This window comes from Schistocerca nitens, chromosome 2 (assembly GCF_023898315.1).
Source record: "Schistocerca nitens isolate TAMUIC-IGC-003100 chromosome 2, iqSchNite1.1, whole genome shotgun sequence".
In the NCBI taxonomy this organism is placed as follows: Eukaryota; Metazoa; Arthropoda; class Insecta; order Orthoptera; family Acrididae; genus Schistocerca; species Schistocerca nitens.
The window spans coordinates 325,678,025-325,698,875 of record NC_064615.1 but is presented as its reverse complement, the minus strand read 5'-3'; the positions used below and the strand labels follow the sequence as shown (position 1 = coordinate 325,698,875).

At 42.5% G+C, this 20,851-nt stretch overlaps 1 protein-coding gene across 1 annotated transcript in view; it reads left to right on the top strand.

Annotated features, from left to right (window-relative positions):
• The window catches only part of LOC126235011 (uncharacterized), a 473,551-nt gene that overhangs the window by 403,045 nt on the left and 49,655 nt on the right, over nt 1–20,851 (top strand). Inside the window, exons 28-29 of the mRNA XM_049943746.1 lie at nt 10,796–11,002; nt 15,787–15,789. Of these exons, the coding sequence (XP_049799703.1) occupies nt 10,796–11,002; nt 15,787–15,789 (210 nt within the window). The remainder of the gene's footprint in view (nt 1–10,795; nt 11,003–15,786; nt 15,790–20,851) is intronic.

The window sequence follows — 20,851 nt, the reverse complement described above, 5'->3', positions numbered from 1 at the left end:
AATATGAATAAAAGCCATACATCAGCTCGTTTCACATGTTATAGGAAAAGCTAATATATGATACAATGTAAAAGTTAAGAGCATAAAATCATTCTAAAATATGTCCGAAGTCTTCATTCCCACAGCTGGATCACAAATTTATCACATTAAAAGTAGCATATCGAATAGCAGGTAGAGAACGCAATGTGATAACATACAGTGATGGAGTGTGGAAATGAGGTGAATTCTGTTTCTGACAGTCTTCTTCCCCGTGTTTGCGAAGTTAGGCTTTTTCCTAAGGTTATCCCTTTCAATCATGCCTTACTTAATTTCCTTTGGTTTGCAAGAGGACTCATTTCCGAGACTTACTTTCCATCCCATTTTATTCTGTGAAAGTTAGCTTGAAATTTGGGAATTACTCTACATTGTGTGTTCAAAACCGAACGGGAATTTCGTAATTTCTCTTGCTGTATAGATACTCGCGATGTTTTCTTTATTGTGCTGGTAAACGTGTCTGAATAATATCTGCACAAAGTTAGCCATATAGGATACTAGCGAAACCCGGTAGACGTATATATTTATCTACGTTGGCATATAAAGTACAAAAAAAGGATGATCTGTATCTAATCTCGCACCTGTAATTCGTTGTAGAAAAATGAGAGATAGTTCATGTTTGTTAGATTCCATTATCTTTATTGGTATAAATTGTTGATGAACTACAAACACTTTATTAATAAAGCACGTGAATGTACAATATGTTTTATTATTCCATTCGCTGTGTAATAGAAGCAACTTAAAATAATTTAAACTAATGCTAATATTTAGCTAACTTGAGTAGATAAAAAATTTTTGGTTTTCTGTTTTGACCTATAGATGTACAGAGCTTTTAGAGTTCCCACTCTGGAGCTAGTAACTTGTAGGTGACCATGAAAAAAACGTCGCTTTTGTAAATTTCATCCGGCAAAGCGCAATGACTGCCCTTGAGCTGTGTTGATTGTCATCACGAAAGCAAGTCGCACAAGAAACTGTAGTCGTTTGAACTTTAAGGGAAAATCAGACAAATCACTGGAATGCGTGGAATCAGCACAGCTTGTCCTTTACATGTACCCTTAATTACTGTTGCTTCAGTCACATTCGACACCAGTTTTCTCACGGAGAGTCTGGTTCCGTTGAACAACTTTGGAGTGTTGAGGTTCCGAAGGAGCAGTATTGGTGAGCCAACTTTCAACGTGAATATTAATCTTGAAATTCCAGAAAATTAACTGAGAAATTCTACCGGATCATCAAAAGTTTAAACTTTTTCTGCAGTGTTTCAGTGTGTAACCTCCTCCTCACTTATCGACCTTAATGACAGTGAAAAATTAAACCGCGGGTACCTAATGGAAATTTGGGAAAAGCAATCGTCACCGAAGTTAATCTGTCGGTAAAGAGGGAGGAAAGGGTTACATCTAAATGAAAGGAAGAATGCAAATGAAACTGGTGGAAATTAATTTTGAAAAGGGGTAAAGTTAATAAAGAAAGTAAATGTGCGGCCGTTACGTTAACAATTAACTAGCGGTAATTATATATTTGAGATTTGGGGGAAATTACAGTCGCCAGTCCTATGGACAATTACTATAGTAACTGAAAAAGAAAGGTTATTACACATATAATTAGCACTAGAAGCGTGGCAACTGAAGGTTAACACGTGTAGTGTGAAAACTGAAAGTTTGTCAGAAGTAATAAATTTCGCTACACTCTGGCTTAATTTAGCAAAAGAATTAATAAAACCGGAAAACTGAAAGTTAATTTAGTGACTGAAATTAATAGTGAGCTTTGTTTCTGAAGCACATCGAAATTCAGTAAAATACGGTTAGCTTTGGGCTACCTCAACAATCATTTCAAAAGGTACCTGAATCTACGCAATTTAGAAATAAGAGATTTAACTTTGAACTTGAATTAAATAGTTCTGAACATTTAACAATAGTAAAATTTAGTACGTACCAAGCTGAGCTGCAGTCACAGGTAAGCTAAAATACGGTAACAAAACTCGCACTCTTAATTTGTTCTTGTGTAATCTAAATATTGTAGCCAGCTATGAATACCTTAACTCAACTTTGAAATTAAAGCAGTGAAATCGAATGATATTACTTTAATGCTGGCGTTTGAATTTCAACGACACTCGGGTTCATTCCGGAAAAGGAAGGGACCCTGCTTGGTAATGCAATTGGGACAATGAGCAACAAAGGTTCATGCTACGTTGCTGTAATTTAGTGAGAAAAATTTAACAGTTTGAAAAGCTGAGGTCTGCCATACAGTTCTAAAACTTTACGTGCTACCAGTCTTCCTAGTTGGTTGATTGAATGTTTGAAGTTGTCGCTCGAGGAGGTGGCGACAGGCACTCATTGTCGGCCGTCGCTGTTGCAGAAGCTGGATGTTGGCGCGCCTTCTTCTCGACACGGTCTCCAGCCGAAACGGGCTCTTGATGTGTGCCAGCTAACGCTTCCCGTCCGCGACACCATGTCAGAAACTAACATAGCAAGTCGAGCGCAATTACATGCTGCCAAACCCCGAAAGCGCGGCACCTCGCGGGAGCGTCACACAACACACCTGCTCCACTGCCCTCCTCCAGCCAGACTCCGCTCTGCCCGCGCTCCACGCGGCCGTGTTAACACTACCAAAGATCCTAAACACTTTGGTTCTCTACACGACCTATCGATGTAATCGTTCGATAGCATACTTTTCCCTAGGCCAGACTCAGCGTAAAATTACAAATAATATTTACAAACAAACCAATTATACATCGACATAATTGCATATATATATATATATATATATATATATATATATATATATATATATAGTAAAACAATTACAATATACAAAGATACAGAAACGTCATATCTTCAGGTAACAAAATAAGGAAAAAAAATTATAGTACAATAGATGGAAATAGGAGGACATGCATTTCCGGCCTTACAAGTGGATTTGTATTTCGTAGCCGCACCAGGAATTTTCATTTGAATCTTATCGCTGATTCTATTGTTATCATCATTCTTTGGAGTTAAGATAGCTCACTGGCATAGCCAATCGTAATTCCTGAAGTTGATGACGATGTTCCGAAAATCCTTCTTTTCATGGTCTTCAGCTGACGCCCGAAGTTCACAGAAGTTCGGCGCGAATGGCATGTCCTGTGTTTCAGGAAGGACCGGATGATTGCCGTTGTCCATGTCCAAAAGCTACTTGGAAAATGTTTTTTTTTCGTTTTTTTTATTTTGTTATTCAGAAGCTTTTCCAAGTAAATCCCCACAAATATTGGTCGACTATGTAATTTTTTTCAAATGTCTCCACAGAGCCGAATTCTTCAGGCATGCGTTCAGATCGTCTGTTGCGACTGATCTTGGAATGACAAGCAAACTTTGACGGAAAGGAGCGGTGAGCAGTATCAGAGCTCCGCCTATTTGGTGCTGATCGCTTTGAAAATCTCACGGACTATGATCAACTGCCTCAAGTCTTTCTTACATGCCATGTTACACTCACCGTAAATAATGATTCGGCATCCTTCATTAAATTTCGGCTGTGCAGTCCATAAATTTCGCTTCTTCTTCTTCTTCTTCTTCTACTACTACTACTACTACTAATATTTCGATTGTATATCGTTCAGTAATCCTCACAGTGGGCCGAAAGACTGAGGCTCCAGCACTCGCTTCGTCATTTTAAACTCACCGACCAGGCCACTGCACATGCAGACACAGATACACAAGCGCCAGAGACGTTGATCGACGGCAAAGAAGTACAATATGCATGAATTAGAGCTGCGGCTACACGATCGGTCCACACTGGGATGTATCACTATCAGCTGCACTGTGGCGTCGTCTTTGTGTGTTGGTATTACAGAAACCGTCGGATTCCATAATTTATCCAAGCTGAGGCCGCTATGTCTATTAATTAAACTCGTCGCCAGGCGAATTTTAATCGCCTCTTTCACTACTGAGTCCCAAAAAGATGAAGTAGTCGCTTAAATTTCGACGTTTTCGTAGAAGATAGAGTGACCAGTATCAATACAGTGCTCTGCAACAGCCTATTTATTGGGCTTTAAGAGGCGTGTGTTCCGCAAATTTTTCATGGATTGTACGAGTCGTATGTCCGATGTATAAAAGGTGTGTCGCCTCCTATTGCTGCCTACTGGCACTCCCACAATCAGCGAAGATTTGGCGTCCTTTTTCTGTGCCCAGCCATTATTCTTAACCTCGTCGAGATACCTGAAAGCGGGGCGACACAACACAGTCAATATTTGTTGGTCAATAAGTTGAAATTCAAATTATTACCATCGGCTAGCGGCGTCGTTTAGCAGTTTCCACCAAAGATGCTCATTAATAGTCACTAGGCGGCCGATTTGTGTTTCAGAATGAATTGATATCTTTGATTTTGCGTAGCATAGCTAAACCGAATAAATTTCTTCAAAAGTCACAGGGTTTATGTAACACAGTTTATTGATATGATTCACTACGACAAGTAGTCATACTAAAGCCCGATAATAAATGTCCAAACAGGGTCTGTAATCTAAAGTCAAAGAAATTTACTTTTAATTAGTCTGGCTTCCAATGATGTTAACTATTTCGCGCAGTGACGCATGGACTTAAAGGGTCGCGAGTATTCAAAACTCCAACACTACAAGCTCTGACACTAAAATCTCGAACACAAAGACTCCCAGACGCTAAAGACTCACAGACGCTCGAGACTAACAGACGCGAAAGACGATAAAAATACGTGCGTTGGTTTATATAACAGTTATTAAACGCCGGCCGCGGTGGCCGGGCGGTTCTAGGCGCTGCAGTCCGGAACCGCGGGACTGCTACGGTCGCAGTTTCGAATCCTGCCTCGGGCATGGATGTGTGTGATGTCCTTAGGTTAGTTAGGTTTAAGTACTTCTAAGTTCTAGGGGACTGATGATCTAAGATGTTAACTCCCATAGTGTTCAGAGCCATTTTTAGTTATTAAACAAACGGGACGGTTATTAGAAACTCTTTCAATGAAGTCTCTTGGTGCTTTGCATGAAATTCTCTATTCCATTGATTCTTATTATACTTTTATTTAATTTTTCTGCTTTAAAACGAGAATTCGTGATTTTATATGAAATATGGGAACTGTTCATGACCAGTTCGAAAAAACTTTAGTTTAAAGAAAGACCAGATATGTAACGAGGGTTCGCAAAGGCCACGTTCACAAGGGATCTTGTAAACTCCAGCCTTCCGCAGCATCACGCCATCTTCATTTGAACCCAAGAGTGCTGCTGTCTTCGGTGGAGTACGAAAAATCACTTGTACTTTGTGCTTACTGAGGATCCGTCCTACTTTTCACGACAGGCTTCCCACGTGGCAGGAAATTCATGGATTTAAATCTTTTTGTGTCTTTTCCTGCATTCTTTATGACCATCTTTGGTTTAATTCGTGGTGCCTGCTGCGGATAACACCCGCTGGCTTCAAAAACTCTCTTTAAGTGTATATGGTGGTCCTGCAGACCGCTCTCGTTATCAATGGTGTGTGCTCCGTGTACAAGAGTTCGGAGAACATTCATCATTTGGGAAGAATGATGGCAGCTATTTTCATTCAAATATAAATCTCTACGTCTCTGTTTCCAATATACTGGCATGTCCCAAAGTGCCATCATCTGTGCGTCGAACCAAAACATCCAAAAATGGAAGGCTTCCCTCATTTTCCATTTCCATTTCAAACTGGATTTGTGTATGGATAGAAGATAGATCGTTTAAAAATTGTTGTAATTTATCTGCACTCTGGGGCCACACCACAAACGTTCGTCTCCAGAATACTGTGGCCCTTAAGTTAACGTCTTTTCCTCGAAGTTCTCCAATAAAAAGTGTGGCGAAGTCATAATAGGTTTGCCGGCCGCGGTGGTCTCGCGGTTCTAGGCGCGCAGTCCGGAACCGTGGGACTGCTACGGTCGCAGGTTCGAATCCTGCCTCGGGCATGGATGTGTGTGATGTCCTTAGGTTAGTTAGGTTTAAGTAGTTCTAAGTTCTAGGGGACTGATAACCACAGCAGTTGAGTCTCATAGTGCTCAGAGCCATTTTTCATAATAGGTTTGAACAAAGCTGTAATCTCTTTATCAAAACTTCCGCCTATAATTGATAACGATTGTGAAAGAGGAGCCTTAGTGACCAAAGACACCGCGGTACAGCGCCTCTAGGCTGTCACAGGTGAAAATGCCCCAACTCCAGCAGACGACTGTCACCATAAGTGCTACCGCCTGTGAGTGTGGAAGGTAAACAGGTTCTCAAAAGTTAATAAAAGATAGAGCAAGACATGCTAGGGATACCACGACTTAGGACAGGTTAGTGGTAATTAAAACTTTGTGATTTCCCCTCGTATGCCTTAAGCTGTCTTCGTGACCACTACATGAAAATCCTCAAAAACGTCTCCAGAGGACTGCGTGAGAGTGAGAACCTCAAAAATACAGACGTTTTCAGACCATAAACCTTATTTACATTTATTAGATTTGTTTGTATTTCCACTGTTTAAAAGAGCAGTCCTCTGATCATTTATGTGATTATAAGCTGCGGTTGTGTCCCCTACAAACTAATAAGAATGATAAGGAAATTATCGTATGTGTTGTGAGTCGTGTTGGCAGAAAATGAGGGTCAATGGCAAGAAGAGACACCAGAGCGTCCCCTTGAAACATTTCTAGTGCGTCGTAGACGGAGGAATCTTGGCAGGAGGCGACGTAGCTGCTGCCAGCTGTTCACGTAACCCACTCAGTCGGCGCTCTGACATCACACATCGCTTTATAGCGTCCAGAGCATCTAAGAATAAGTACGCTCAAGTAGGTCTTCAAAAGAAAACGATTGCTTTGTCATTCTCTTATCACTTTATTGATTTCACTAACTACGATACAAACTGAGATCCTGCTATAACTGCCTGTAGCAAAGTGAACAGTGTTGTAACGAATCCAGCAAGCTACAGTGAGTGCCAGAGCTGTTCAGAAATATAATCCCTCAACTTCTTAGGCTTCTGAGATACTACCTCATTAGGTTCTAACCTTTCAGTGATGATAACCCTTTACCCTGTACCTCGATCCACGTTATACAGACAAAACTAAATGTCTATTAGTTGTGCATAACTAGTGATCGATAGACAGTCACTTCTAAATGAAATCTCTGACATTGTTGACTTATTATCAGTGCTGGAAAGTTTTCTGTATGAATGCTTTCATTACATTGTAAATTAGCAAACGTTCAGCGAGACTTAAAATGATCTTATATCATCTCACTTATGTGACTGGATTTGTGATTTCCTGTCAGAGAGGTCGCAGTTTGTAGTAATTGACAGAAAGTCATCGAGTAAAACAGAAGTGATTTCTGGCGTTCCCCAAGGTAGTGTTATAGGCGTTTTGATGTTCCTTATCTATATGAACGATTTGGGAGACAATCTGAGCAGCCGTCTTCGGTTATTTGCAGATGATGTTGTCGTTTATCGAATAATAAAGTCATCAGAAGATCAAAACAAATTGCAAAACGATTTAGAAAACACACTTGAATGGTGCGAAAAGTGGCAGTTGATCGTAAATAAAGAAAAGTGTGAGGTCATCCACATGAGTGCTTAAAGGAACTCGTTTAACTTCGGTTACAAGATAAATCAGTCTAATCTAAAAGCCGTAAATTCAACTAAAAACCTAGGTATTACAATTACGAACAACTTAAATTTGAAGGAACACAGAAAATGTTGTGGGGAAGGCTAACCAAAGACTGCGTTTTATTGGCAGGACACTTAGAAAATGTAACAGACTTACTAAGGAGACTGCCTACACTACGCTTGTCCGTTCTCTTTTAGAATACTACTGCACGGTGTGGGATCCTTACCAGATAGGACTGACGGAGTACATCGAAAAAGTTCAAAGAAAGGCAGCACGTTTTGTATTATCGCTAAATATGGGAGAGAGTGTCACAGAAATGATACAGGATTTGGGCTGGAAATCATTAAAAGAAAGGCGTTTTTCGTTGCGACGGAATCTTCTCACGAAATTCCAATCACCAACTTTCTCCTCCGGATGCAAAAATATATTGAAGGCATTACTTCTCAGGACGACTTCGTACATGTCATGACAGAAATTAAAAGTGTTCCACATTGTTTGCTTTTTTTGAACTTTGTGTTTTGTATAATCCAAGATATATGGGTAGTAAAATATTATAAAGAAAAGCATTCGAAGTAAATGAGGGTAAAAACTAAAAATATAGAAATGGACTGGTCTGGAACCAAACAGCATACAGTACACTTTAAGTCACTTGTCAAAAAGTAAACTGGTGCAGGGTGTAGCTTTCAACAATGTATAAAAAACTCATTGTAAAAACACGAAACACACGCTACAGGAACAAAAATATTTTCGAAAACGTTGGAGGCCAACTTGTTTAGCGTCAATGATATGTGAAAGCAATGAAGTCACAACGAACTGTCATACGTGAATAGATCTCGATGGCGACCTGGACTAGTGGCGAACCCGGTAACACTCCACACGACTTACTCTGCTATGATAATGGCTAAGAATTGTCGAGTCCTTTTCGTACGGAAGATGACTGCGACTCTTCTCTTGTTGTCCTTTCCAGACGTGTAGGCTGCTCAACACGCGTGGATATGTGTCAGGCTGGTGCTGCATTGACCACGCATAAAATTATTAAATCAGTTCTGAGTAAAAGTTCACAACATTCATTACTGATAAAGTATACAGGATGTGCCACCAGGAATGGTCAATATCAGAGGATATGACACGGACGATCAATAGAAGCAAAGAAGTCTAGTAAACGTCGGCTCTAAAATGCATACCTTAAGAGCTTTGGGCACTTTTTCATCTTCGATACTGTGAAACGTATCCCTTCTACTGCAAGCTCTTTACTTTCCATATGTTGAGAGGAGGTAGTATGGATCGTAACAAGAGAAAATTATGTAGTAAAGATGGAATCTAAAATGCATTCCCTCAGATCCATGAGTACTTGTTAAGTGTCCACCCCCTCAAGAGAGAGGTCACCACGTTTGACTGGCATGCAGCGGGCCCGGGTTCGATTGCCGTCCGGGTAAGAGATTTTCGCTGCTCGAGGACCGGGCGTTGTGTTGTCCTCATCATCATTTCATCATCATCGACACGCAAGTCGCTCAATGTGGCGTCAACTGAAAAGACTTGCAACTCGGCCGCCGAACTTCCCCAAGTGGGGTCTCCCGGCGTCAATGCTATACGATCATTTCATTTTCACTTGTTCAGTAGAAGAGATGTGTTTCACAGTAGAGATGATAATAAACAAGTGTTTATAGCTTATTAAGGTATGCCTTTTAGAGCCCATGAGCTTTGATTCGAATGATCTTTCTTATCATAACCCTGAATATTGGCCGTTTCTCCTGGGACACCCAGTATACAATACTTAACGCTCTTCTTCAGAGCACCGATGTTAGCCACAATTTTCACTAGTAATCATTTAGTGTCGAATCGGGTTAAGTTAGACTTCCAAGATGTTCTCAGTCCAGTCGCTGACAAATGTATCTGGTGGGCGTCCGGTGGCCGTTGAAGACGGGTAGTGGTGCTCATCGTACTAGCTGGCAAGGCGTTGGAGTCGGAAGTAGATGCGCTGACTCTCCAGTTGGACTCCAGTTGCCTCTCCACTTCGCTCTGGTGTCGTCGGGTCGTGCGGCCTCCCTAAATACATGGCAGGTGGCAGGTTTCTGAGCAAAGCTCTAATCGTTGATTTGACAGGTGCAGCAAAATAGTGCTCTCTCTGTACGCCTAACCGGAACTATGGTGTCATCTCGTCACATAAACCTGCTGTGCAGGCAACGCCGCTGACTGCTGTACCGCATGGAGCCTCTGTGCCCCTCGGATACAGCCGTTGACACCTGCCTCTCTATTTCTGTAGCAGTCAGCGCCTACGTTTATATATTGATATTTACCGCAGTGAACTGTGGACTTGACGCTAAACATCTCAGAGGGATCCCATTCACAGCTCTTTGCCGGCCGCGGTGGCCGAGCGGTTCTAGGCGCTTCAGTCCGCGCTGCTGCTACAGTCGCAGGTTCGAATCCTGCCTCGGGCATGAATGTGTGTGATGTCCATAGGTTAGTTACGTTTAAGTATTTCTAAGTCTAGGGGACTGATGACCTCAGAAGTTAAGCCCCATAGTGGTCAGAACCATTTTTTGAAGAGCTTCTTCGATTTGGTTTCACTGTGTAGAGATGTTATTGGAGCGTTTGGTAGCCTGATTCTTACTGGTAGTATGAATTAACCAATATTTAACCTTTTTTGTACTACTATATTGTTAGTCATTTGTGATAAAATGTCAGCATTTTTTTCCCGCGCGGAGTGGCCGCGAGGTCTACGCGCCATGTCACGGATTGCGCGGCCCCTCCAGCCAGAGGTTCGAGTCCTCCCTCGGGCATGGGTGTATGTGTTGTTCTTAGCGTAAGTTAGTTTAAGTTAGATTATGTTGTGTGTAAGTCTAGGGACCGATGACCTCAGTCGTTTGGTCCCTTAGGAATTCACACACATTTGAACATTTGTCAACATTTTTGATAATTCCCAACTGGGCTACAATTTTCTCTCTCGAGCGCTGTTTTGTAATCGTTCTTCTGTGCTTTACCTTGTATCATGTGGATCTGCTCTAGAAATCCAAATTTTGTCGCTGGTACACAGAGCACAGCCGATGTAGTTTTTACACAAGGTATTCTGCTTGTGAGCCTCGGGGCTACAAGAGATGAGATTCAGCGGCAGCTCGTCCCAGTACAACGGAGAACGCGTACCAGGTAACACATACGGACGCTGGAGGTTTACGCTGCGCTGTTCCAGACTGCGACAAGACGGTGGTGGTGCGGCGGCAGTCTGGGGAGTTCGGCTTCCGCATCCACGGCTCCAAGCCGGTGGTGGTGTCCGCCATCGAGCCCGACACGCCTGCCGAGTCGTCGGGGCTGGAGGTGGGCGACATCGTCATCACCGTCAACGGCCACGACGTGCTCGACGCCTCGCACTCAGAGGTCGTCAAGCTGGCGCACGCAGGTCAGTGTGCGGTGCTTTTGTCTACTGTCTATGTGCCTGCCTGCTCTATAAAGATAACAAAAAAAGCTTTGTTCAAAGTGAGAATTTGCTTTTTGGACAAGCCAACTTGCTAGAAAAAACTCTGTAATTTCCAATTTACCCAGTTCTGTAGAACAATAAGAAAAAGAAGAATGATTTCTTGACTTTTCGCTAAAGGAAAAGGTTCCAGGTTCGAGTCCCGTTCCAGCGCAAAGTTTTAGTCTGTGAGGGAACACTCCGCAGCAGGGTGAAAGATAAATTCTGTAAACAAATCCACCGGCTGTGGCAAAGCCATCTCTCCACAATATTCTTTCTTTCAGGAGTGCTAGACCGACAAGGGGTGCAAGAGAACTGCTGTGAAGTTTGGAAGGTTGGAAACGACGTACTGGCGGACGTGAAGTTGTCAGTGAGGGGTAGGGGGGGGGGGTTTCGTGGGGTTGTCAGATTCAGAGAATACACGAGAGAAACAAATAACAATCAATCCACCTTCTCTACACACCTCAAAAATTAAAAAGACGAAGCTGACAACATTGAAAACGCACTACAAACACTGCACAAAATCCCAAAAGATTCAAGCATGAATACTTTGGAGGAATTTGAAATATACATACGCACTTAGGATTATCCCCACGATTTAGTAAATGAACAAACCGATTTCAAACATACAATGTTTTAAAAATTTTATTGAAATTTTATAAAAGGTTAACGGATAACCATAACACCAGAGATTACAAGCACATCACTAAGAGTTCCATAGACACAGAACCCACAACAACATGAATATCTTTGAGTAAACAACTTGCTTTCAAATTTGAAATTCTACGACAGTCAAAATAGCAAAAAATTATTATAATATACGTACAGCACCAAATCCTTGAATAACTTTAAAACGCTACTGAAAAAATATTACATCCAACAACTACGGACAGCAGTAATAGTTTATTGAAAGTTGACAAACGTCCATCTACAACGTCAGGATGTGAGTACAATACCCAATCTAAAAACTCTCTATAAATTATATATAATGTAAAAATAAATAAATGCGATTGCCTTCAGATATACTGTTCGAGATTATAAAGCCGAAATAAGCTTACATAGAAAAATAAAATATCGGGCAGCGTACTATCTACTAATCTTCTGCATATGATCTACGAGGGTTACCCAGAAAGTAATGCTCCGCATTTTTTTTTTCTCAGCCGAAAACAATGCTACGAATGCAAAACGTTACGTAGGCCGATGTATTATTTGAAGTCTCCTGAGTGGAAGCACCAAGTTTCCCCGAGAGATAGCGTACCTGCACTACTGTTTCAAAATGGCGTCTGTAGGTGATGTACGTTACAAGCAACGTGCCGTCATTCAGTTTCTCACTGCAGAGGAAGAAATTGTGGGGAATATTCACAAACGTTGTGCAAATCTATGGAGCATCTGCTATCGACAGAAGTACAGTTAATCGCTGTGCAGAAGGCGGTTCGGCAGAGCTCCACGATTTGTAGCGGCCGGTAGACCATCCAGGCTGCCACACCTGACACAACTGACCTAACCCCTTGGACCTCCACTTGTTTGGGCCACTAGAGGACGCCATTCGTGGAAGACGTTTCGAAGACACAGTGAAGCACTGACTCCGCCACCAGGATAAGGATTAATACCGACAGGGCATACACGCCGTTGTTTCGTGCTGGAGGAAGGCATAGAACGGGATGGAGAATACGTGGAAAAATAGGGTATTTAGATAAAACACAATTCTTTCGTGTCTGTAATTCTCATTATGTTCAATAAAGAACTGTTGAAGAAGAGAATACGTGGAAAAATAAGGTATTTAAATAAAACACAATTCTGTCGTGTCTGTAATTCTCATTATGTTCAATAAAGAACTGTTGAAGAAAAAAAATGCAGTGCATTACTTTCTGGGCAACCCTCGTTATTTAGTTCAAATTTCATTGTTCTACAGAAAAACACTAACTTAACCAACGCTACAAGCGTTACAGAGACTTAATCTCGACTCGCTCATTAGTCTGCCATCATCAACGGAATAACTGAAGAGTGGAAATTTCAAACTTTCGATGTGACATTTTTTCACAAAACGTGATTTCACTGCTATTGTGTTGTCGATACTGTGTTGCATGTTCCTGAATCTATTCCGAGTGCCAATCATGTATAAAATGCGTCAAACATTCAGTATCAGATCAATGAGTACTTCGTGCCGAGCAGTAGCTCCCTCTGGGGTTCCAAGTGCCAAACGTCAAGGTCTCCTCCATTTACTTATGCACGATAGGTATGGTAAGCTTTTGTTCTTATCAGTAAAACCTCTCTGTAATGGAAGAAGATAATTTGGGTGTCAAAAATAGTAAAAAAAGTTGTAGATGCCAAGAACATGTGTCTGGAAAAAGTTATGAAAAGAGGAAGACAAAACATAGTTTCTGATAAACATACGCTGAATTATGAGGTTAGTAAGTTATACTAGTGATTCAGTAAAACGAACATTGTTGTCAATGCCGGCGTGCAAGACCTCGAAATGCAGTAAATTCCATCTCAAATAGCCGTGTAAAGTGCTTACTCTGAAGCAGAACAACGTAAAAACGGCAATGCACTCAAAAGAGAAAAGATCATCGCTGACACACACAGTGCAGCACTTGTTCTGAAAGACCTGCCAAGTATATCAGTTGTAAAACAGGAAGACCTGCTGACGATGTTGCTTTTTTTGCTCAACAGCAAAAAGAGTTCTGTTGTAGACTTTGCAACACCTTACCTCTAGAATGGTGTTGTACAAGAAACACAAGTCAATACTGAAAGAATGTTTCTTGAATTTAATTGTGTTGTTCTCTTGTAAAAAATTTGAAAGATATTAGAAACAGTTTTTGCTGGCTACAGTCCTAATGTGTCAACGGCCTTGCCTCAGTGGTCACACCAATTTCCGTCAGATCACCGAAGTTAAACTCTGTTGGACTTGGCTAGCACACGGATGGGTGATAATCCGGGCTGCCGAGCGCTGTTGGCAAGCGGCGTACACTCAGCCCTTGTGACGCCAATTGAGGAGCTACTTGACTGAGAAGTAGCGGCTCCGGTCACGAAATCTGACAACGGCCGGGAGAGCGGTGTGCTGTCAACACATGTTTACCCAGTGACCCCTGTCGGTTGAGGATGACACGGAAGTCGGTCGGTACCATTGGGCCTTCCGAGGCCTATTCGAACTGAGTTTAGTTTAATTTACAGTCCTAATAGTTAAAATATTTATTAAGTATTTATATAAAGTATTTTTATACTATTATTGTCACAAACAAAAATATCTTACTCGTGCTTATAATCAGTCAATTCCGTGGTAGGATATTGTTGATAAATCAATTATCAGTGCGCATGCAACAGTATGAGCTTTGTGCTATGTTCCAAAAGGCGCTCATACCTCGGATTCTATTGGTTATAGAAAGATAGGCTCAAGTGCTTTGGATAACCTTTAGGCTGAGGACCATTTGTACACCCAACAAGAGGGCCGCCTTAGTGTCACTATCCTACAGGACAGGGTCAAAGTACGGGTATTAGACACTTGCTTCTGCTAAGTCAAATGAAGAAAATCGGTTGGTTTTTTTTTTGCGTCTGATGTGATCTACGGCGGACCTTGAGTTAATTATGGAGGTACCATTACTTCAAGGGCAGTTCCTCAGAAAACCTAAAAAAAAAAGGCTTTTTACCATATTTTTTCGTGCCAAAACCACTGATTCCTCAGCTACGCACAGCAAATGACTGAAATTTTTACAATATATGCCTAAGATCCCGATCTCGAACAACCTTGGAAATTATAGTGTAATGTATACCCGTTTCCGAGATGGAGAGTTTCAAAGTTACCCTACTTCTACACATAAAAAACGGGCGTAAAATCCGGAGTAAGGCAAAAACGTAGTTTATAAAATGACGTAGAACGGAGAAATATGCTGTGAAGTGTCTCCGTTGCCATTAGAAGGGTTCTGATAATTCCATGTTTTAGTACTGAAACAAATACAAAATTTTTGTGCACATAAAAACTGTTGTTTCGTGTAAAGCTACTTTTGCGTTATTATTTCAGTTTCACAGAAGCAAAGTATCAAAATTTTAGGAAACATAATGGTAGACACAGCGATCGATGTTCACAACTGTACTTAGATAAACAATGCAGATCACAGAAATCACATTTATTGGTGAGCAGTCCAGAGGCGGGCCATCTTCAGATCGTATTCCAGTGTTGATGTATGAAGACGGATCCACGGAGCAGCAACTATAGAAACCTCCAGGTGTGCAGTTGACAGCATCTGGAGGGTTCTGTAGTTCATGTTCCGTGGAACCCCCTCCTCAAATCAACTTTGGAGTACAATCTGAAGATGGCCCGCCTTTGGACTGAAATCGGTCACCAACAAACGTGATTTCTGCAATCTAGACTGTTCTTCTAAGCACAATTATCAAATCTCCATATGACTGACATGCCCTGCTATGGCGAGGGAAGGCAGGGAACAGTGTAAACATACTTCTCTCGGACCATGAAAAAAGGTGAATTTGCTGCTGTTTAAAAGACTCTGACTGAAAGGTGGGGTACCAGGTGCCTCATTCAACCGTCCTCAGTATGCAAACATACTCGCGCTTTTTTATGCTGAGAGAGGAGGAAACAGTGGCAGTGCGAAGGAGAGGAAAAAGTAATAAATACTGGAAGATATTTGACGGTGGTTGTGGTATAGAAAGAGCGAGATGAGAGAAAAAGAGGAACACATTGACTGTGGAACGTAGCTGACAGTCACATAACAGAGCTGGTAAGAGAGTGAAGGAGATAATGCCAGTGGGAAGAGAATAAAGACAAGGAGAAGGTGGTACTGGGTGAGAGCCAGTGATAATAAGAGGCAGAGAGTCTATGATGATGACAACGATGGGCTCTGAGCACTATGCGACTTAACTTATGAGGTCATCAGTCGCCTGGAACTTAGAACTAATTAAACCTAACTAACCTAAGGACATCACACACAACCATGCCAGAGGCAGGATTCGAACCTGCTACCGTAGCGGTAGCTCGGTTCCAGACTGCAGCGCCTAGAACTGCACGGCCACTCCGGCCGGCGATGACAACGATGAAGAGAGAGATAGTGATCGTGAAAAAGAACAAGAAAATGACAGTGATAGTAGTAGTAGGACAGATCGAAGGAGACTGTAGCTGTGAGACAAGAGACATGACAGAGGGACATGAAGGAATAACGGGCTGAATGAGAGCGAGAATAGGCAAGTGTGAGTTGATGGGTATGAGCGACTTGCAGCGATGGACTATGGGCGTGATTGAGTTACAGTTTGTGGAGCTTGTGGGTGTGAGAGGTGAGCTGTATGTTAAAAACAGCGCAAATATATTGGCATTCCAAAATTTTGGGAAGATTTTCTAAAGGTGAGGAATACAGAATGCGGCAGTGGCTACTTCGCTTTTGAAAGTGTTTCTCACAGGAGCTTATCCGCCTTTTTTTGTGCTCCGACAGGAGCACTTTTCTGCTGGTTTTCGACTTTGTCTCTTATTCTTCGCAATGATGAGGCGAGTAGCACAATTTTGTGCTATCAGAATACCTTCTCAGTTTCCAGAATGAGATTTTCAGTCTGCAGCGGAATGTGCGCTGATTCGAAACTTCCTGGCAGATTAAAACTGTGTGCCGGACCGAGACTCGAACCCGGGACCTTTGCCTTTCGCGGGCAGGAGAGCTTCTGTTAAGTTTGGAAGGTAGGAGACGAAGTACTGGCAGAAGTAAAGCTGTGAGAACGGGGCATGAGTCGTGCTTGGGTAGCGCAGACGGTCGAGTACTTGCCTGCGAAAGGCAAAGGTCCCGAGTTCGAGTCTCGTTCCGGCACACAGTTTTAATCTGCCAGTAAGTTTCACCTTCTCAGTTTTTTGTATACAGGTAAGTTACATAGAATATGCTATACACTGTTTTTTGATTCTCTTAGGATTTGGCACTTGGAATTTTTGACATTTCTAATCTCCAATAGACTGTAGTACTTATTTGTCCACCCAATCCATCATCGATAGTCTACAATCGCTCACAGAGTCTAGAAAACTATACCCGGGCCGCTGAAACATGTCACTTCAAGGTCACTCCCCAAGCGCCGTAGAGTTGGTAATATAACTAACAAACAAGTGAGGAACGAGAGGCCCGGCGTCTTCTGAAGCAATAACAGCATCGGACAAAAGTTGGTTCCGGCTTCGACGCTACCTCGCTGCCGGCTTCCGTGTAAACATTGTATGTTAGTGCGCGAACGCCTGCTGTTGTGTTGTGTTACCGCATCGACTACAGTTTTTGTTTGTTAAACAATGTCGCCAAAACGATGTCGTTCACCAAGCAACAATCCGTTGCGCCGTGGAGTGCCACTAAATAATCAGACTTTGGATTTGCTACGGAGGACGCGTGAGTTTTACGAGCAAGAAAAAGAATTTGTTTCTGCTCATGGGCATGCGTCGATTCCTGTCGATAAAGTTTTATAGCGTACCTCGAAAACTCTAGGACTCAGTGAAAGAACAGTTATGAGGAAAGGGATGCTACTTCAAGACTTACAAGACAGTGAAGTAAACCGTGTGGAAGAAAGCCCCTGTGGAAGAAACAGTGTGTTTTTAAGTACTCCGGGGAAGAAAAAAAAGCAGCCTCGTCCTGTTACAGATATTGATTTTTTCCAATCCGATGCAATTCGGCGGCACATATACGGATACTATAAAAGGAAAGAATACCCCACAATAGCGAAGCTGCTAAATTCTTTAAAAGAAAGTGAACTTTTCCCAAGGGGGAAAACGTCACTTATGATGATATTAAAAAGTATGGGCTTCCGTTTTGAAAAGTTAGATGGACGAAAACTGTTACTTGAAAAAGCTCAAGTCGTCGCAGCTCGTACCATTTTCTTACACAAAATTTTAGGAAAGGACATAAATTCAGTCATATGGTTAGACGAAACCTGGGTCAAGGCTCGAGAATCAGTTGAGAAATGCTGGACAGATGATACTCCGAATAGCAGCGGTCATCAGTCAACAGGAAGAGGATCCAGATTAATTGTGGCCCATGCAGGATCTTTGTGGCTGAAGGACTTTTAGTTTTTCGATTTAAAAACCTGGTGACTATCATGAGGATATGGACCACCCACGGTTCCTACAGTGGTTTAAAAATTTGTTGCTCCAGTTAAATGTTCACACAGTGTTTGTGATGGACAATGCACCATACAACTCTGTGATTTTAGATAAAACTCCCACCGCTAGTGACCGTAAAGAAACTATAGTGCAGTGGTTGCAGGCGAGAGACATTGCTGCGGAAATGAGCGTGACAAAGCTGCTGTTATACTCGCTCGTAAAACAAAAGCCTGTGACGCCTAAATACATTGTAGATGAAATTGCAAGCGAACAGGGTCACTTGGTAATTAGGCTACCGCCTTATGACTGCCGTTTTAATCCCATTGAATTGGTTGGCAGTGAAGTCAAGGCGTATATTTGAAAGTAACAATAATACTTTTACTATAACGGAAGTGGAAAGACTGCTACGTGAAGATCTTGCTTCTGTAGACGCTACCTCATAGAGGAAAAAAGTAGACCATGTTGCTAAACTCATAAGAGAAGCACAGATTAAAATGGAAATGTCGTGTGACGAAGGCCTCCCGTCGGGTAGACCGTTCGCCTGGTGCAAGTCTTTCGATTTGACGCCACTTCGGCGACTTGCGCGTCGATGGGGATGAAATGATGATGATTAGGACAACACAACACCCAGTCCCTGAGCGGAGAAAATCTCCGACCCAGCCAGGAATCGAACCCGGGCCCTTTGGATTGAGTCTGTCTCGCTGACCACTCAGCTACGGGAGGCAGATTATAGACGGCATTATAAATGGAAACGAACAATTATTGATTTCTCTTAATGATGATGAGGATGATGATGAGGATGATGATGATGACAACGGTTTTGGCGCCGATTCCGATGATAGTGGAATTGCGCCGTTGACATCGCAAATTGGTGAGTGTAAATAAATGTATACAGAATTAATTCTTTGGCTTTGCAATCGGGTAGGCTATGCATGTTTTACTTTATTTCTTTCTGTGAGTGTGGATAGCGTGTTCTCTGGTATGCTTACGTTTGCATTTTTATACGACGTTTTATGTGCAGTTATTACGGTAACAACTTGGAACGACTTTTCATAGATATTGTCATTAACTTCGGGTGTTTTATTTCCCGGTTTCATATACTATCGAACGCTTAGTCTCCGTCGTCGTTCTCTCCATTGTTAGAAAAACGTACTTTGTTGCACTTAACGTAAAAACGTTGATTGTACACTACTGACCATTAAAATTGCTACACCACGAAGATGAAGTGCTACAGACGCGAAATATAACTGACAGGAAGAAGATGCTGTGATATGCAATTGATTAGTTTTTCAGAGCATTCACAAAAGGTTAGCGCCGGTGGCGACACCTACAACGTGCTGACGTGAGGAAATTTTCCAACCTATTTCCCAAACACAAACAGCAGTTGACCGGCGTTGCCTGGTGAAACGTTGTTGTGATGCCTCGTGTATGGAGAAGAAATGCGTACCATCACGTTTCTGACTTTGATAAAGATCGGATTGTAGCCTATCGCGATTGCGGTTTATCGCATCGCGACATTGCTGCTCGCCTTGGTCGAGATCCAATGACTGTTAGAATATGGAATCGGTGGGATCAGGAGGGTAATACGGAACGCCGTGCTGGATCCCAACGGCCTCGTATCACTAGCAGTCGAGATGACAGGCATCTTATCTGCATGGCTGTAACGGACCGTGCAGCCACGTCACGATCCCTGAGTCAACAGATGGGGACGTTTGCACGACAACAACCATCTGCGCGAACAGTTCGACGACGTTTGCAGCAGCATGGACTATCAGCTCGGAGACCATGGCTGTGGTTACCGTTGACGCTGCATCACGGACAGGAGCGCCTGCGATGGTGTACTCAACGACGAGCCTGGGTGCACGAATGGCAAAACGTCATTTTTTCGGATGAATCCAGGTTCTGTTTACCGCATCATGATGGTCGCATCCGTGATTGGCGACATCGCGATGAACGCACGTTGGAAGCGTGTATTCGTCATCCCCATACTGGCGTATCACCCGGCGTGATGGTATGGGGTGCCATTGGTTACACGTCTCGGTCACCTTTTGTTCGCACTGACGGCACTTTGAATAGTGGACGTTACATTTCAGATGTGTTACGATCCGTGACTCTACCCTTCATTCGATCCCTGCGAAACCCTACATTTCATCAGAAAAATGCACGACCGCATGTTGCAGGTCCTGTATTGTCCTTTCTGGATACAGAAAATGTTCGACTGCTGCCCTGGCCAGCACATTCTCCAGATCTCTCAGCAATTGAAAACGTCTGGTCAATGGTGGCCGAGCAACTGGCTCGTCACAACACGCCAGTCACTACTCTCGATGAACTGTGGTATCGTGTTGAAGCTGCATGGGCAGCTGTACCTGTACACGCCATCCAAGCTCTGTTTGACTCAAAGCTCAGGCGTATCAAGTCCGTTATTACGGCCAGAGGTGGTTGTTCTGGGTACTGATTTCTCAGGATCTATGCACCCAAATTGCGTGAAAATGTAATCACATGTCAGTTCTAATATAATATATTTGTCCAATGAATACCCGTTTATCATCTGCATTTCTCCTTGGTGTAGTAGATTTAATGGCCAGTAGTGTAGCTTACATTTACAAAATGTATTTCGGTGTTGTGGGCGTGTGCGGTGGCAGCTATTGCAATCCATTGCCAACCTTGGGGATAGTGAATGAGGCAGCTGGGACTTTGTCTGGCTCATTGTTTGTCCCTCCCTTTGGATGAGT